The sequence below is a fragment of the Microtus pennsylvanicus genome, chromosome 2, assembly GCF_037038515.1.
Source record: "Microtus pennsylvanicus isolate mMicPen1 chromosome 2, mMicPen1.hap1, whole genome shotgun sequence".
Classification (NCBI taxonomy): domain Eukaryota; kingdom Metazoa; phylum Chordata; class Mammalia; order Rodentia; family Cricetidae; genus Microtus; species Microtus pennsylvanicus.
In genome coordinates, this window is record NC_134580.1 from 31,762,881 (window position 1) to 31,782,140 (window position 19,260).

At 41.6% G+C, this 19,260-nt stretch overlaps 1 protein-coding gene across 2 annotated transcripts; it reads left to right on the forward strand.

The window, feature by feature from the left end:
- Positions 1–14,810: 14,810 nt before the first annotated feature.
- Positions 14,811–18,683, forward strand: LOC142843420 (keratin, type II cytoskeletal 6A-like). 2 transcript variants are annotated; one of them, XM_075960729.1, is made up of 10 exons: positions 14,811–15,036; positions 15,073–15,347; positions 15,884–16,098; positions 16,403–16,463; positions 16,608–16,703; positions 16,864–17,028; positions 17,452–17,577; positions 17,905–18,125; positions 18,307–18,341; positions 18,448–18,683. In XM_075960729.1, the coding sequence occupies exons 1-10, from the start codon at positions 14,811–14,813 to the stop codon at positions 18,681–18,683; spliced, it is 1,656 nt and encodes a 551-aa protein (XP_075816844.1). The 2 variants fall into 2 exon arrangements, with proteins under 2 accessions (XP_075816844.1, XP_075816842.1); XM_075960727.1 differs by having other exon boundaries at positions 14,811–15,347.
- The last annotated feature ends 577 nt before the right edge of the window (positions 18,684–19,260 follow it).

The following is a 19,260-nucleotide window of genomic DNA, read 5'->3' on the forward strand; positions in this document are numbered from 1 at the left end:
CCTGTTGTCCTTTAGATCCCATTTCAAACAGAGAAAAGTCAACCACATAGTTATCACACACTTCTGTCACCAGCTCTATGACAAACAGCAAGACTTTCAATCACTATAGGTGGACAAAGCAAGATATTCCATGATAGAACAAGATTTAATCAATGCCTAGCCAAAAACCCAATCCTACACAAAGTATGAGAAGGAAAATACAAGGAAGTTGGATACATCAACAAAAATACAGACAATTGATGGATTATAGCAGCAAATCCCAAAGAAGGGAAAAATGCACACATTGACATCACCAACAATGGAAACTAAATTAACAGGAGATAGCAATCACTGGTCACTAATATTCCTTAATATAATTGGACTCAACTCACTTATAAAAAGACACAGGCTAACAGATTGGATATGAAAACAGAATCCATCCTGCTTCTGCATAAAAGAAACACACTTCAACCTCAAAGACAGACATCGCCTCAGTGTAAAGGGTTGGAATTTTTTTTCCAATCAAATAGACCTAAGGAGGTATGGCTATCCTACTATGTAACAAAATAGACTTCAAACTAAAATCAATCAAAAGAGACAAAGAATGAGATTTCGTATTAGTCACAGGAAAAATCCATCAAGAGGAAATCTCAGTACTGAACATCTATTCCCCAAATACAAGGGCAACTTCATATATAAAAGAAACACTTCTAAAGATTAAATTACAGTTAAACCCTATACACTAATAGTAGGAGACTTCAACATTACACTCAACCAGTGCACAGGTCTTCCAGAAAAAAATTAACAGAAAAAAAGGAACTAACAAATGTCATGACTCAAATGGACTAAACAGACATCTATAAAATATTCCATCCAAACATAAAACAATATGCCTTCTTCTCAGCAACTCATGGAACCTTCTAAAATTGATGACATACTATGTATCAAAGCAAATATCAACAGATACAAAAAAAATGGAATAACCCGTGTATCTTATCAGTTCACCATGGCTTAAAATGAGAATTCAACAGCAACACTAATTTCAAAAATCTCACAAACACATGGAAATCAAGCAATGCTCACCTGAATCATCAATGGATTAAGGAAGAAATTAAGGACTTCCTAAAATTCAATAAAAATGACCACACAACATACCCAAATTTATGGGACACAATGAAAGCAGTGTTAAGAGGAAAGGTCATAGCATTAAATGCCTGCAGAAAGAAGCTGGAAAAAAATCCCACACTTGAGACTTAACAGAACACCTGAAAACTCGAGAGCAAAAGGAAGCAAACTCATCCAGAAAGACTAGATGATGGGAAATAATCAAATTGAGAGCTGAAATCAGCAAAATAGAAACAAAAAAAATACAAAAAGCAATGAGACAAAGAGTTGGTTCTTTGAGAAAATCAGCAAAACAGACAAACCTTTATCCAAACTAACCAAAAAACACACACAGAGAGAGAATATCCAAGTTAGTAAAATCAGAAATGAAAAGGGGGACATCACAACAGATACAGAGAATCATCCAGGCATACTTTGAAAACTTATACTCCAGAAAATGGAAAACTTAAAGGAAATGGACAATTTTCTGAATAAATATTACTTACCAAAATTAAATGAAGACCAGATAAACAAATTAAACAGACCTATAGCGACTAAAGAAATAGAATCAGTACTAGGCGGGCAATGCTCTTTTGTTTCCTGGCAGCTCAGACACGAATAATCACACAGAAATTTTGTTAATTAAAACACTGCATAGCCTATTATCTTAAGCTTCTTATTAACTAACTCGTACATCTAAAATTCACCAATTCCTATTATGTTATATTTACTATGAGGGTTGTGGTTTACCAGTAAGGTTCCTGGGTGTCTGTCTCCTTTGGCAGCTACATGGTGTCTGACTCTATCTTCTTTTCTTTCTCCTCTATCTCTGCTAGGAATTCCTGCCTTGTTCTATTCTGCTGTCATAGGCATAAGCAGCTTCTTTATTCATTATCCAATAAAAGCAACACATATACAGACCATTTCCCCTTTTCTGTCCAATTAAAAAGGAAGGTTTTAACTTCAACACAGTAAAATTACATATATAAAACAGGTACAAGTAAGAATTACAGTTATAATATTTATGTCTACTTTATCTTTTATCATAATTAAGGAAAACTATAATTATAACTATCTATTATTCAACTGCATCAAGACTCCAGAAAGATATAATATTACCTAACTGCATTCTGAGTAACTTCAAAAACTCTAGAATTGATAGAGACATCTTACTCCCTAGACAGTCACCCAAAGTTCTTCTGTAACATTAGGGCATCCATCTTCAGCCCATAGGCCCATAGTATGTGGAAGATTTTTCCATGAAGCAGGAAATTTCAAAGACAGCTCTGCTTATATTAGCAGTTTGTCAGTCATTTTCTTCTGTGTCCTGTAAAATATCTGGCAGATTCTTTCATGAAGCAGGAACCCTGAAGAACCGTATCACCTTTAGGCAAATTTAGCAGTCATTTTTCTTTGGGTCCTACATGTCCAGTTCATGAAACATATCATCAAGCAGTCCAGGCAAGAGCAGTTTCTTGCTCAAATAGCCATTTGAGCAAACTCCACAAGGAGCCCCTTCGATGTCCATCACCTTCTTGAAGTAGATTGGTGCTCTTAGGAACAGATGTATCTAATTGCCATGAAAAGTCCTAAATCCTTAAAACTTGTAATTGCTGCCAGGCGATGGTGGCGCATGCCTTTAATCCCAGCACTCGGGAGGTAGAGGCAGGTGGATTTCTGTGAGTTGGAGACCAGCCTGGTCTACAGAGCTAGTTCCAGGACAGGCTCCAAAGCCACAGAGAAACCCTGTCTCGAAAAAACAAAAACAAAAACAGAAAAACCAAAAAAAAACCCTTGTAATTGTCATATTCTGAAAGTCTTTGAAAGCTTTGAAAAATGCATATCTATCTGAAATACATTTCTGTACATCTAGAAAACCTAACTAACATGACTACAAGCTTGACTACTATAGATGACTATCTATTAAATTGTATTTAAAGTATACATTATATTTTTAATGAGCTGCACAAACACAATACCTTAACCAAGAGTAGAAATATACATATAACAAAATTGATCTTAAATTTGTGTCAATGGACCAAGATCCATACCAATGCAAAGTATTCATCTCTATAGCATATCCCCCATTAAATAAAAACAGACATTTATAAACAATATTTGGGAATTTGGGCTTAGTTCTCTCCAAACTTCTTCTTGCTTTTTGTTGGGCAAAGTATTTTGGGAGGGTTCATGAAGACATTTTAGGGGAGTCAAACCACATTAGTCTGGGAGAAATCCACAGGTTCTCATCCTCCGTGGAAACAAAAGTAGGTCCTCTTTTCCAAAGTAATGATATCCTTAGACATAAATTCTGAAGTCAAGATACCTTTAAAGTATACATGCTAGTTTAGCTTAGCAGCCCATACAATTAAACGTCTCTTTGTACTTAGCTCCTTCACCATAAAAAATTCAAAGAAAACACAATAATACACATAATCCAGACTCTCTGTGTATATTCCATCTTTACATGGCTTATTTTTCTTACTCTATTATCTTTTCTACAATATTTATTTTATTATCTTTACTCACTTAATCTATGACTATCTGTATTCTTTTATATTATAACTATCTACACTCTTTTGGCTCTCTCTCTTCTAAGCCTACATACATTTATCCAACAATGACACATCTAGAGGTCTTTATTTTATCAGAATCTATCTTTATTGCATGCATGTCTGTAATTATATTATGACCAGAAGTGTTTTTTTTCTTTTAAATGTTACATGGGAATGGCTAGAACCAACTCCATGGTCCTGCCTGTTGGCTCCACCCAGTCCAACATGGCAGAGGCATGTTCATTGCCTCTGAGAGTTATGCATAAAGCCCCAGCTCCAGGGTCACAGCCCATCTATGTCACCACTAAACAATTTGTAACACACTGTTCACAGACTCTATTTAAGTGCTCTTGAAAGAGCCAGGGCTTTTTGTACAACTAACACAAGCCAGGAGGCCCTCCCCTAAGAATTCACACAATCTTCACTGCCAATGCTGAGTCAGGAAGTCCTCTCTTAAAGGAGCTGCTGTGCTCCTGCTCACTGCTAGCAAATAGTGCAAAACACTGCTCAGCTTATTAGCTCAGGATTCTTCTTAACTAACTCTTACATCTTAAGTTAACACATTCCTATTATATTGTATTTTACCGAGAAGCTTGTGGTTTACCAATAAGGTTCTGGGGCAGGTGTCTTTCTCCTTTGACAGCTACATGACTTATCTCTGACTCTACTTTCTTTTCTTCTCTATCTCTGCTTGGAACTCCTGCCTTGCTCTATTCTGCCCTGTCATAGGCCCAAGAAGCTTCTTTATCCATTAACCATTAAAAGCAACAAATATACAGAAGGACTTACCACACCAAACAGTCATCAACAGTCTCCTAAGCAAAAAAAATCCCAGGACCAGTTGGTTTCATCTCAGAATTCTACAAAATTTTCAAAGAAGAACTAACATCAACTCTCCTCAAATTGTTCCTCACAATAGAAACAGAAGAAACATTGCCAAACTCTTTTTCTGAGGCTATAATTACCCTGATATCCAAACCACATAGAGACACTACTAAGAAAGAGAATTACAGACCAGTCTCACTTAAGAACATTGCTGCTAAAATACTGGCAAACTGAAACCAAGAACACATCAGAAAAATCAACCACAATGACCAAGTAGGCTTCATCCCAGAAATGCAGGGATAGTTTAACATACAAAAATCTGTCAATGTAATCCACCATATAAACAAGCTGAAAATAACCCACATGATCATCTCACTAGATGCTGAAAAAGCCTTTGACAAAATACAACATCCCTTCATGATAAAGGTCTTGAAGAAAGCTCTGATACAAGGAACATACCTAAACATAACAAAGGCAATATACAGCAAGTCAACAGCCAATATCAAACAAAATGGGGAGAAACTCAAAGGGATCCCACTGAAATCAGGAACAAGACAAGGTTGCCCATTGTCTGCATATCTGTTCAATATAGTTCTTGAGGTCCTAGCTAGAGCAATAAGATTACGAAAGGAGAACAAGGGGATACAAACTGGAAAAAAAAGAAGTCAAACTATCTATTTGTTAATGATATGATAGTTTACATAAGTGACCCCAAAAATTCTACCAAGGAACCTCTACAACTCACAAACACTTTCAAAAATGTAGCAGGATACAAGATCAATACAAAAAAATCAGTAGCCCTCCTTTAAACAGATAATAAATGGGCTTAGAAAGAAATCAGAGAAACATCACTCTTCACAATAGACACAAATAACATAAAATATCTTGGAGTAACTCTAAACAAATAATTGGAAGAATTGGATAATAAGATCATTAATTCTAGAGGCGGAGCGGCGCACGGCGGCCAGATGCACAGAGGCGGAGCGGTGCGCGGCGGCCAGACGCGGCAGAGCGGCGAGGCGGCCAGACGCGGAGGAGCGGCACCGCATTCAGGAAGAGGCTTTGGGAGACCAGCGCGGCGGCAGACTCAAGCAACAGGGTCAGGCCTGCAATAAGGAGAGCAGATCGCCTTACTACAATTAAATCAAAGAGGTAGGCCTTTGGTTGGCCCGGTCACTGGCAAACGGGGAGCCTGGTCCTGTCCTGAAGACCCTTCGGAGGGGTGAGAGGGTTCTTGGCCTGCGGCAGGAGCCAGGAAACAGCGCGAGGGCATCCTGTAAGTGGAGCCCTGGGCCAGCAGGGAAACCTGATCCGGTTTTAAAAAGACCCATTAGATAGGATCAATAGGAGGAGATGGGCAGGCGCCAAGGCAAGAACTCACCCAATAATCTGAAAAACTACATGAAAACACCAGAACCCAATGATCTTACAACAGAAGTATTTGAACAACCTAACACAGAAGAAGTGGAAAAAATTGACTTTATGAAGGCAATAGAGTCCCTTAAACAACATGTAAAAAATGCCCTTATAGAAATTGATGGGAAGTATAACAAAAAGTTTGAAGAAATGAGTAAATATGTACATGATACTCTGGGAAACCAAGAAAAAACGATCGAACAGGTAATGGAAACAGTTCAAGAATTGAAAACTGAAATGAAGGCAAGGAAGAAAATACAAACTGAGGACCAGCCGGATATGGAAAATCTAGGTCAACGAGCAGAGTCTACAGAAACAAGCATAATCAATAGAATACAAGAGATAGAAGAAAGAATCTCAGATGCTGAGGACACCATAGAGAAAATAAACGAACAGATCAAAGAAAACAGCAAAGCCAACAAATTCTCAACACAAAACATTCAGAAAATATGGGACACAATAAAAAAACCAAACTTAAGAATAATAGGAATAGAAGAAGGAGAAGAGTCACAGCTCAAAGGCCCAGAAAATATTTTCAACAAAATTATGGAAGAAAACTTTCCCAACTTAAAGAAAGATATTCATTTAAATATTCAAGAAGCATACAGAACACCAAACAGACTGGATCAAAGAAAAACATCTCCTCGCCATATAATAATCAAAACACAAAATATACAGGTTAAAGAAAGAATATTAAGAGCTGCAAAGGAAAAAGGGCAAGTAACTTATAAAGGTAAACCGATCAGACTTACACCTGATTTCTCTATGGAAACTATGAAAGCCAGAAGGTCCTGGATAGATGTACTGCAGAAGCTAAGAGACCATGGATGCAAGCCCAAACTACTATACCCAGCCAAGCTATCGTTCATTATCAATGGAGAAAACAAGACATTCCAGGATAAGAATAAATTTAAACAATACGTAGCCACAAATCCAGCCCTACAGAAAGTAATAAAAGGAAAATCGCAACCCAAGGAATCCAACACTGCCAACACTGCCTACAATAACCCAGGCATCTAGTGACCCTTCACCAGCACATCTCAAAGAAGGGAGACACACAATCTCTACTACCAAAAGCAATAAGAATAACCGGAGTAAACCACTGGTCATTAATATAACTTAATATTAATGGGCTCAATTCACCTATAAAAAGGCACAGGCTAAAAGATTGGATACAAAAACAGGATCCAACATTCTGCTGTTTGCAAGAAACACATCTCAACCACAAAGACAGGCACCTACTCAGAGTAAAGGGTTGGGAAAAGGTGTTTCAAGCAAATGGTCCTAAGAAAAAAGCAGGTGTGGCCATACTAATTTCTAACAAAACTGACTTCAAACTAAAATCAATCAGAAGAGACCGAGATGGTCACTTTATACTCATAACAGGAACAATTCGTCAGGATGACGTCTCAATCCTGAATATCTACGCCCCCAATATAAAAGCACCTACTTATGTAAAAGAAATATTACTAGAACTCAAGGCAGACATCAAACCACACACACTAGTAGTAGGAGACTTCAACACACCTCTCTCTCCAAGAGACAGGTCAATCAGACAGAAACCTAATAGAGAATTAAGAGAATTATTGGAGGTAATGAAGCAAATGGACTTAACAGACATCTATAGAACATTCCACCCAAATAGGAAAGAATATACCTTCTTCTCTGCAGCTCATGGAACCTTCTCAAAAATTGACCACATACTTGGAAACAAAGGAAACCTACACAGATACAAAAAATATCAGTGTCCACCTGTGTCCTATCTGATCACCACGGATTGAAGTTAGAAGGCAACAACAATGCTACCCACAGAAAGCCGACAAACTCATGGAAACTGAACAGTCAACTACTGAACCACACCTCGGTCAAGGAAGAAATTAAGAAAGAAATTAAAGTCTTCCTTGAATTTAATGAAAATAAAGAGACAACATACTCAAACCTATGGAACACAATGAAAGCAGTGCTAAGAGGAAAGTTCATAGCACTAAGTGCCCACTTAAAGAAAACGGAGAATGCATACATTGGGGACTTAACAACACACCTGAAAGCTCTAGAAAAAAAAGAAGCAGACGCGCCCAGGAGAAGTAGAAGACTGGAAATAATAAAATTGAGGGCTGAAATCAACAAAATAGAATCACAGAAAACAGTCCAAAGAATCAATGAAACAAAAAGCTGGTTCTTGGAGAAAATCAACAAGATCGACAAACCCCTATCCAAACTAATTAAACGACAGAGAGAGAACACGCAAATAAATAAGATCAGAAATGAAAAGGGGGACATAACCACAGACACAGAGGAAATTCAGAGAATCATTAGATCTTACTACAAAAGCCTGTATAACACAAAATTGGAAAATATAAAAGAAATGGACACTTTTTTAGATAAATACCATATACCAAAGTTAAACCAGGACCAGGTGAACAATCTAAACAGACCTGTTGGTCGCGAAGAATTAGAAGAGGTTATCAAAAACCTCCCTACCAAAAAAAGCCCAGGGCCAGATGGTTTCAATGCGGAATTCTACCAGAACTTCCAAGAAGAGCTAATACCTATACTCCTTAATGTATTCCACAATATAGAAACAGAAGGGTCATTACCAAATTCCTTTTATGAAGCTACAGTTACTCTGATACCAAAACCACACAAAGACTCAACCAGGAAAGAGAATTACAGGCCAATCTCACTCATGAACATCGACGCAAAAATCCTCAACAAAATACTGGCAAACCGAATCCAAGAACACATTAGAAAAATTATCCATTATGATCAAGTAGGCTTCATCCCAGAGATGCAGGGCTGGTTCAACATACGCAAATCTATCAATGTAATCCACCATATAAATAAACTGAAAGAAAAAACCATATGATCATTTCATTAGATGCTGAAAAAGCATTCGACAAAATTCAACACCCCTTTATGATAAAGGTCTTGGAGAGAATAGGGATACAAGGATCCTACCTAAATATAATAAAAGCTATTTACAGCAAGCCAACAGCTAACATTAAATTGAACGGAGAAAAACTCAAAGCCATCCCACAAAAATCAGGAACAGGACAAGGATGTCCACTCTCTCCATACCTCTTCAATATAGTGCTTGAAGTTCTAGCAATAGCAATAAGACAACATAAGGAGATCAAGGGGATTCGTATTGGAAAGGAAGAAGTTAAGCTTTCGTTATTTGCAGACGATATGATAGTATACATAAGTGACCCCAAAATTTCTACCAAAGAACTCCTACAGCTGATAAACACCTTTAGTAATGTGGCAGGATACAAGATCAACTCCAAAAAATCAGTTGCCTTCCTTTACACTAAGGATAAGGAAGCAGAGAGGGAAATCAGAGAAGCATCACCTTTCACGATAGCCACAAATAGCATAAAATATCTTGGGGTAACCCTGACCAAGGAAGTGAAAGATCTATTTGACAAGAACTATAAGTCTTTGAAGAAAGAAATTGAAGAAGACACTAGAAAATGGAAGGACCTCCCTTGGCCTTGGATTGGGAGGATCAACATAGTAAAAATGGCAATTCTACCAAAAGCAATCTATACATTCAATGCAATCCCCATCAAAATCCCATCAAAATTCTTCACAGATCTGGAGAAGACAATAATCAACTTTATATGGAAGAACAAAAAACCCAGGATAGCCAGAACAATCTTATACAATAAAGGATTGTCTGGAGGCATTACCATCCCTGACTTCAAACTCTATTACAGAGCTACAGTATTGAAAACAGCTTGGTATTGGCATAAAAACAGAGAAGTCGACCAATGGAATCGAATAGAAGACCCTGACTTTAACCCACAAACCTATGAGCACCTGATTTTCGATAAAGGAGCTAAAAGTATACAATGGAAAAAAGACAGCATCTTCAACAAATTGTGCTGGCAAAACTGGATGTCAATCTGTAGAAGAATGAAAATAGATCCATATCTATCACCATGCACAAAACTCGAGTCCAAATGGATTAAAGACCTCAATATCAGTCCGAACACACTGAACCTGATAGAAGAGGAAGTGAGAAGTACTCTACAGCACATGGGCACAGGAGACCACTTCCTACGCATAACCCCAGCAGCACAGACACTAAGGACATCATTGAATAAATGGGACCTCCTGAGGCTGAGAAGCTTCTGTAAAGCAAAGGACACTAAGACAAAAAGGCAGCCCACTTACTGGGAGAAGATTTTCACCAACCCCGCAACTGACAAAGGTCTGATCTCCAAAATATATAAAGAAATCAAGAAACTAGACCGTAAAAGGCTAATCAATCCAATTATAAAATGGGGCACTGAGCTGAACAGAGAATTCTCAACAGAAGAACTTCAAATGGCCAAAAGACACTTAAGGTCATGCTCAACTTCCCTAGCAATCAGGGAAATGCAAATCAAGACAACTTTAAGATACCATCTTACACCTGTCAGAATGGCTAAAATAAAAAACACCAATGATAGCCTTTGCTGGAGAGGTTTTGGAGAAAGGGGTACACTCACCCATTGCTGGTGGGAATGCAAACTTGTGCAACCACTCTGGAAAGCAGTGTTTCGGTTTCTCAGGAAATTCGGAATCAACCTACCCCTGGATCCAGCAATACCACTCTTGGGAATATACCCAAGAGAGGCCCTATCATACAACAAAAGTATATGCTCAACTATGTTCATGGCAGCATTGTTTGTAATAGCCAGAACCTGGAAACAACCTAGATGCCCTTCAACGGAAGAATGGATGAAGAAAGTATGGAATATATACATATTAGAGTATTACTCAGCAGTAAAAAACAAGGACTTCTTGAATTTTGCATACAAATGGATGGAAATAGAAAACACTATCCTGAGTGAAGTAAGCCAGACCCAAAAAGAGGAACATGGGATGTACTCACTCATATTTGTTTTCTAGACATAAATAAAGGACATTGAGCTTATAATGCATGTTCCGAGAGAAGCTAAATAAGAAAGTGAACCCAAAGACAAACACATAGGCATCCTCATGAATATTAACCTTCATCAGGCGATGAAAGGAGACAGAGACAGAGGAGCACGGGACAGAAATCTCAAGGTCCAAATCAGGAGCAGAAGGAGACGGAGCACAAGCAAGGAACTCAGGACCGCGAGGGGTGCACCCACACACTGAGACAATGGGGATGTTCTATCGGGAATTCACCAAGGCCAGCTGGCCTGGGTCTGAAAAAGCATGGGATAAATCCGGACTAGCTGAACACAGCGGACAATGAGGAATACTGAGAACTCAAGAACAATTGCAGTGGGTTTTTGATCCTACTGCACGTACTGGCTTTGGGGGAGCCTAGGCAGTTTGGCTGCTCACCTTAGGAGACCTGGATAGAGGTGGGTGGTCCTTGGGCTTCCCACAGGTCAGGGATCTCTGATTGCTCTTTGAGCAGATGAGGGAGGGGGACTTAATGGGGGAGGGGGAGGGAAATGGGAGGCGGTTGCGGGGAGGAGGCAGAAATCCTTAATAAATAAATAAATTAAATAAAAAAAATAAGATCATTAATTCTTGAAGAAAGAAATAGAAGGAGACACCAGAAAATGGAAAGAACTCCCATGCTCTTGGGTAGGTAGAATTAACCTAGTAACAATGGCAATGTTATAAAAAGCAATCTATAGATTCAATGCAATTCACATCAATATCCCAGCAAAATTCTTCACAGACCTCAAAAGAACAAGGCTCAACTTCATACGGAAAAGCAAAAAATACAGGCTATCCAAAACAATCTTGTACAATAAAGGAACTTGTGAAGGCATTACAATCTCTGACTTCAAGCTCTACTGCAGAGCTACAGTACTGAAAACAGCCTGGTATTGGCATAAGAACAGGAGGACCATTGAAATGAATTGAAGACATGGATATTAATCCACACAGCAACAAACACCTTATTTTGACAAAGAAGTAAAAAAATATAAAATGAAAAAGGAAGCATATTCGACAAACGGTCCTGGCATAACTGAATATCAATATGTAGAAGAATGAAATGCACAAAACTCAAGTCCAAATAGATCAAAGACCTTAACATAAAGCTAACATTACTGAACCTCATAGAAAAAGAAAGTGGGAAGTACACTTAAATACATTGGCAAAGAAGACCACTTCCTAAATATAACCCCAAGCACAGACACTGAGAGCAACAATTAATAAATGGGACCTCCTGAAACAGAGAAGCTTCTATAAAGCAAAGGACACGGTCAACAAGACAAAATGACAGACTACAGAATGGAAAAAGGCCTTCACCAACTCCACATTGGACAGGGGGCTAATTTCCAAAGTAGACATAGAATCCAAGAAACATAACATCAAAACAAGAAACAATCCAATAATTAGTACAGACCTAAACAAAGCACTCTCAACAGACAAATCTCAAATGACTGAAAGATACCCAAGGAAATGCTTAGTATTCTTAGCCATCAGAGAAATACAAATCAAAACAACTCTGAGATTCCATTTATATATGTCAGAATTGCCAAGATAAAAACACTAATGACAGCTTCTGTTGGATAGGATGTGGGGTTAGTGGAACACTCTTCTGTTCCTGGTGGGAGTGCAAATTTGTAAGCCGCTTTAGAAATCAGTATGGCCCCTATCATACAAAAAAAGTATATGCTCAACTATGTTCATAGCAGCATTGTTTGTAATAGCCAGAACCTGGAAACAACTTAGATGCCCTTCCATGGAAGAATGGATGAAGAAAGTATGGAATATATACATATTAGAATATTACTCACCAGTAAAAACAAGGACTTCTTGAATTTTGCATACAAATGGATGGAAATAGAAAACACTATCCTGAGTGAGGTAATCCAGACCCAAAAAGAGGAACATGGGATGTACTCACTCATATTTGGTTTCTAGCCATAAATAAAGGACATTGAGCTTATAATTCGCGATCCTAGAGAAGCTAAATAAGAAGGTGAATCCAAAGACAAACACATAGGCATCCTCCTGAATATTAACCTTCATCGGGCGATGAAAGGAGACAGAGACAGAGACCCACATTGGAGCACCGGACATAAATCTCAAGGTCCAAATCAGGAGCAGAAGGAGAGGGAGCACGAGCAAGGAACTCAGGACCAGAGGGGTACACCCACACACTGAGACAATGGGGATGTTCTATCGGGAATTCACCAAGGCCAGCTGACCTGGGTCTGAAAAAGCATGGGATAAAATCGGACTTGCTGAACATAGCGGACAATGAGGACTACTGAGAACTCAAGAACAATGGCAATGGGTTTTTGATCCTACTGCACGTACTGGCTTTGGGGGAGCCTAGGCAGTTTGGATGCTCACCTTACTAAACCTGGATGGAGGTGGGCGGTCCTTGGACCTCCCACAGGTCGGGGAACCCTGTTTGCTCTTTGAGCTGATGAGGGAGAGGGACTTGATCAGGGGAGGGGGAGGTAAATGGAGGCGGTGGCGGGGAGGAGGCAGAAATCCTTAATAAATAAATAAATTTAAAAAAATAGAAATCAGTATGGGAAGTTCTCAGAAGGCAGTTCTAAGAGGCAAGTTCATAGAACTAAGTGCCTAAATAAAAACTTGGAGAGATATTAGCAGCACATCTCTGAGCTCTATAATAAAAAGAAGAAATCACATAACAAAACATCAAGAAATAATCAAGTTCAAAAACTTGGGTTCAAGTCCCAGCTCCCACATGTTGTCTCACAGCTCACAACCTTCTGGTAGCTCTAGGTCTAGGGGCCTGACTCACTCTTCTGACCTCCAGGGGAAAAAGGCACACAAGGGCTTCACGGACATCCCTCAGGAAACATGCAATGCACATTCTTTTTAAGTTATTAGGAGAAAAATATGGGATAATTATGAATTCTTTTAAACTATTTAATATCCTTACATATATAAAACATGAGTTAAACGTATTTACAAATTTGAATAAGCAAAATACCTAAAAAATATATAGAAAAAGTATTAGGAAATCAATTATTTCTGTGTTATATTTGTCTTACTTATGAATAGGCCTATTTTCTTGAAAGTAAGTACTTATAACACATGTGTCTGGTGCCTTCAGAGGTCAGAAGATGACATAACACTGGGACTGAGTTATGAATGGCTATGAATGGTTGTTTCCCACCACGTGGATGCTGGGGCATAAAGTCAGGTCCTCTACAGGAGCAGTAAGTGCCATTCATTGAGAGACATCTTTACAGATCCTAGAATAATATAACATATACAAACATACATATATATGACATATGATCATTTTCTACAAATGTACAAAAGACCAAACTTATATAAAATTGAAATAATTACTGAAGAAATCATAATATTTTTGAGACCAGCTATCAAATATAGGGATGCTAGGAAAACTGGGGGAAACAAGAAAGCAATAATAAAGCAATAATCCCAGCTGTGAACTTATTTTATTTTATTTTGACAGTGAGACAAATATGAGGCTGACTTTTCTTTGTTTGAAATGGGATCTAAAGGACAGCAGGCTATACTTCATAGTACTAATCCCTGAAAGTCACTGATGATCTTTCTGTTGCCATAAGACATGAGTTGGTTTCAGGTATCCCCATGGGAGAGAGGAGCAGCCAGGGAAGAGGGCTGTCAGCACATTCAGCAGGACCTGCAGACACATGGAGTCGGTGACTAACTGAGACACAGTGAATGAAGAACCGATTTACTGTACTCAGATGAAGTCAAAACGAGAGGCTGGAGCATTTTCCCTGACTAAAGGAAGCCAAAACTGCAAGCTCAATATTTCATAACATCTTTGAATGATTTAGGTGTTAGCTCCCTGCGGGTAAAGCCGTGCCCTTCCCACTATACAAGCTCACCTTCGGGACCGAGCCCAGCACATCCACACTATATATAAGCAGCTGCCCAGAGCCCATCACGCTCATTCGCTCAGCTCTGCCCTGTCCCTCTCCACTTCTCAGACTTCTAACTCCAGGAACCATGTCTACCAAAACCACCATCAGAAGTCAAACCAGCCACCGTGGCTTCAGTGCCGGCTCAGCCAGAGTGCCTGGGCTGAACCGCTCTGGCTTCAGCAGTGTGTCTGTGTGCCGCTCCCGGGGTAGCGGTGGCTCTGGGGCAGTGTGTGGAGGAGCTGGCTTTGGCAGCAGAAGCCTCTATGGTGTGGGGAGCTCTAAGAGGATCTCCATCGGAGGGGGCAGCTGTGGCATTGGTGGAGGCTATGGCAGCCGAGTTGGAGGAGGCTTTGGCTTTGGAGGAGGAGCCGGCAGTGGCTTTGGCTTTGCTGGTGGAGCTGGTAGTGGTTTTGGCTTCGGTGGTGGAGCTGGCTTTGGTGGTGGCTATGGGGGTTCTGGTTTCCCCGTGTGCCCCCCTGGAGGCATCCAAGAGGTCACCATCAACCAGAGCCTCCTCACCCCTCTCAACCTACAAGTCGACCCCACCATCCAGCGGGTGAGGACTGAGGAGCGCGAGCAGATCAAGACCCTCAACAACAAGTTTGCCTCCTTCATCGACAAGGTGAGACGTGGTTGTGTCCAGGGCAGATAAGTGGGTGTAAAATCCGGAGTGAATGCCAAGGATTGCGGTGGAGGGAAGAAGCTCTAGGCTTTGCTCAATCACTGCCATTGTCTCTAGGTGACTCTGTCCTGACGTAGTCCCCTCTGTAGTTGCAGCTGGCAATTATGGTCAGAGTTCCTCTCCTAAATGGTGGCCCCATCAGGGTATCTGATGCCAGTGCACTGAGATAAGCTCAGGCCTCACATCACAGAGGACTGAACTGAGGCAGGAGTCTCTACAGGGCAGTTTGGAGCCATCACAGCTGCACTAAACTTCGCCACACTCCAGCATGTCACTGCTAGGATGCCTGTGCCCTGTCTGAGAACCCTGCCTTCCTCATAGGGATGGTGTTGGGAGCTCTGCTCAGGATTGTGCCTGTAGGCCAAGGGCCAGGGACTAAACTGAATGGGGTGAGGCAGACAGCATGAGACAGGAGTCACATTGTGAAGGGATCACAGCAGAATGAAATTCAAACTTCTCTCATTTGATGCCTCCAGGTGCGCTTCCTGGAGCAGCAGAACAAGGTCCTGGACACCAAGTGGGCCCTGCTGCAGGAGCAGGGCACCAAGACCGTGCAGCAGAACTTGGAGCCTTTGTTTGAGGAGTACATTCGCAACCTCAGAAGGCGGCTGGACAGCATCGCTAGGGAGAGGGGCCGCATGAATGCAGAGCTGAGGAGCATGCAGGAGACAGTGGAGGACTACAAGAACAAGTGAGTTAAAAAAGGAACGTAGTTTGCCAAGTTCATGGTAATGAAGACCCAAAACTAGACATGGACTCCAGGAATTAAAATAGTGAAATGAGAAAGTTTAGTCAAACAGCCGTAGACAAACACCATGGATGGCAATAGAAACCTAGGGAGAAAAAAAACAGGAGTAAAACATTCAATCACACAAAATTTTCATCAGTGGTGTGATTTGGTTATATTGCCATTATAGAAACGGGGGCTGGGTCACAGATTACATTTGAGGCCATCTACCTGCTGACTACAATGTGCAGAACCCTCCCTCTTGTAGATATGAAGACGAAATCAACAAGCGCACAGCAGCAGAGAATGAATTTGTGACCCTGAAGAAGGTGAGCTGACTGAGTTTCTCTGCTGATGGAGAGGAATGGCTTTGCATGTCTGGTTTAGTGGAGAGCATGGTTGCCAGGGAGGCAGAGCAGACATTGCTGTGCAAGAGAAATAACCCAATTCCATGTTGTTGACTCTTTTGTCAGGATGTAGATGCTGCCTACATGAATAAGGTTGAACTGCAAGCTAAGACAGACAGTCTGACAGATGAGATCAACTTCCTGAGAGTTCTCTATGATGCAGTAAGTCACCTCTCTCTCTTTCTCAGTCTGTCTATCTCTTTGTCCTCCAGCTTCCAATCTGCCCCATTCACTTTATTTCCCCTGTGCACAGCGAGAGTGTGGTGTTGGTAACATCTGTAATCCTTATATCCAAAGCTGATGTTGCCTCTCTCTTCTGTAGGAACTGTCTCAGATGCAAACTCACATCTCAGACACATCTGTGGTCCTCTCCATGGACAACAACCGCAGCCTGGATCTGGACAGCATCATTGCTGAGGTCAAGGCCCAATATGAGGAGATTGCTCAGAGGAGCCGTGCTGAAGCAGAGTCTTGGTACCAGACCAAAGTGAGTATTTAGGGGAAGACTGATGAAGAAAAACCGGGACCCAATGAATTCCATAAAATGCTAATTTCCTTGGAGGTTAGAGGTCTATTAAGTAGAAACTGGGATCTCATAAGAGCAAAAGGACCTTGCACTTGCGTTGTACAGTGAAGCCGTAGTCTACCGTCCAAAAGAACCCAGAAGAAGAGGGAAAGTTGCCATAAATGGGGTCTATAGTCCCTGAGCTTGAGCTCTTCTGGGAATATAGGACCTCATGAGGTCTCACAGAACATTTTCAGTTCCCAAGAGAAGTATGTAGTCCATGCTCTCCCACAGCTTCTCCTGAGGAAAAGTCATTGCACTAAGGGTAGCACAGTCCAGTTAGAAGTGAAATACATTTTTCTTGTAAAAACTCACATAAATTTTCTATTTTCCATTGATCTTCAGTACGAGGAGCTGCAGGTCACAGCAGGCAGACACGGAGACGACCTGCGCAACACCAAGCAGGAGATCGCTGAGATCAACCGCATGATCCAGAGGCTGAGATCTGAGATCGACCACGTCAAGAAGCAGGTAGCACAGACCAAAAGCATCACAGGATGCTGTCTTCATTTTCTGTGCTCCAGCCTCCTGCTCACTGGGAGCGAAGATCTCGGGCTGGCCGGGTGGTGGTGACACATGCCTTTAATCCTAGCACTTGGGAAGTAGAGGAATGTAAATCTTTGTGATTTCAAGGCCAGCCTGGTCTACAAGATGTACTTCCTGAACACCTAGGGCTGTTACACAGAAAAACCCTGTCTTGAAAAACAAACGAACAAATGAACAAAACAAGAAGACCATGGGATCACCGGCTGGAAAGAACCACAATACAAGTTTGTTTTTCTTTCTTTCTCTGCCCAGTGTGCCAACCTTCAGGCTGCCATTGCTGAAGCTGAGCAGCGTGGGGAGAATGCCCTCAAGGATGCCAGGGGCAAGTTGGAAGGGCTGGAGGATGCCCTGCAGAAGGCCAAGAAGGACATGGCCAGGCTGCTGAAGGAGTACCAGGAGCTCATGAATGTCAAGCTGGCCCTTGATGTGGAGATCGCCACCTACAGGAAGCTGCTGGAAGGAGAGGAGTGCAGGTGAGTGCTCCCCCTCCTCCATGATGCCAGGCATGAGCACAGCATGAGGGACTCAATGCCTCCCTTCAGGGACCACTCTACCAGGGATTCTCTGTGACCTGTCACCACACTGAGGGATCACGGGGACTGAGGTCATGGCTCCCCAGGTCTCACCTTCTCATCTGCTCTGTTCCTATTCTAGGCTGAATGGTGAAGGCGTTGGACCTGTCAACATCTGTAAGTACACTGCTTGCCGCCTCCCCTTCCCCTGCCTTGTGCCTGACTCTCTGGACAGAGCCGGCTCACAGTGTCCGCTGTCCCCTCTTCCTCTTCCTCTTCACAGCTGTGGTGCAGTCCACCATGTCCAGCGGCTATGGCAGTGCAGGTGGTGCCAGCAGCAGCTTGGGTCTGGGAGGAGGCAGCAGCTACTCCTACAGCAGCAGCCATGGCCTTGGAGGTGGCTTCAGTTCTGGCAGTGGCAGAGGCCTCAGTGGTGGCCTGAGCTCCTCTGGTGGCAGCTCCTCCACCATCAAGTACACCACCACCTCCTCCTCCAGCAGGAAGAGCTACCGGCACTGAAGTCCCTGTCGCCTGAGCTTGTCTGCTCCCCAGAGGCTCTGGCAGAGCCCTGTGCTCGGGTGCTGTCCCTGCTGCCTTCCTCCCTCTGCTCCCCGGCTAGGGCTGAGAAGCTGAGTTCCTGTTGCTCCCCTCTGTCCTCTCCCTCAGGTCCCCATACTCATCCTCTCATTGTCATCCTCTGACCTCACATCACGCATCGCCCACGTTTGGTGCTGCAAGCTGTAGTTAGGTTCCAGACTCTGCCTCCTGACTCTGTCCCTGAGGCTGCCTGAGAAAGGGTCTCTCTGCCCCTTTCCTTCTGGAAATCGTTGTCTGGGTCCTACTCACCTAAACATGAGCTTCCAGTGGCCTGAGAAAACCCCAACTTCTATGTTGTGAACCTCCCTGGCAGTAACTGTGATCACACACGTCAATAGTCCTGTGATGGACAGAGTCTGTGCTCATGTGATGTTTCTCTGTTCTTTGCTTTCTTGTAATAAAGCTAAATAAAGCATGTTTATAACATAATTTCTTCTCCCATGTGTATTTTTGTAGCACATTGTTTTCTATAGAGACTCTGCAACTTTGTTAGATAAGA

Coding starts and splice junctions, on each gene's coding strand:
- LOC142843420 (XM_075960727.1), top strand. CDS start 14,811: ATGTCTACCAAAACCACCATCAGAAGTCAAACCAGCCACCGTGGCTTC. Junction 16,099..16,402: donor GTGGAGGACTACAAGAACAA/GTGAGTTAAAAA, acceptor TCCCTCTTGTAG/ATATGAAGACGAAATCAACA. Junction 16,704..16,863: donor TGAGAGTTCTCTATGATGCA/GTAAGTCACCTC, acceptor TCTCTTCTGTAG/GAACTGTCTCAGATGCAAAC.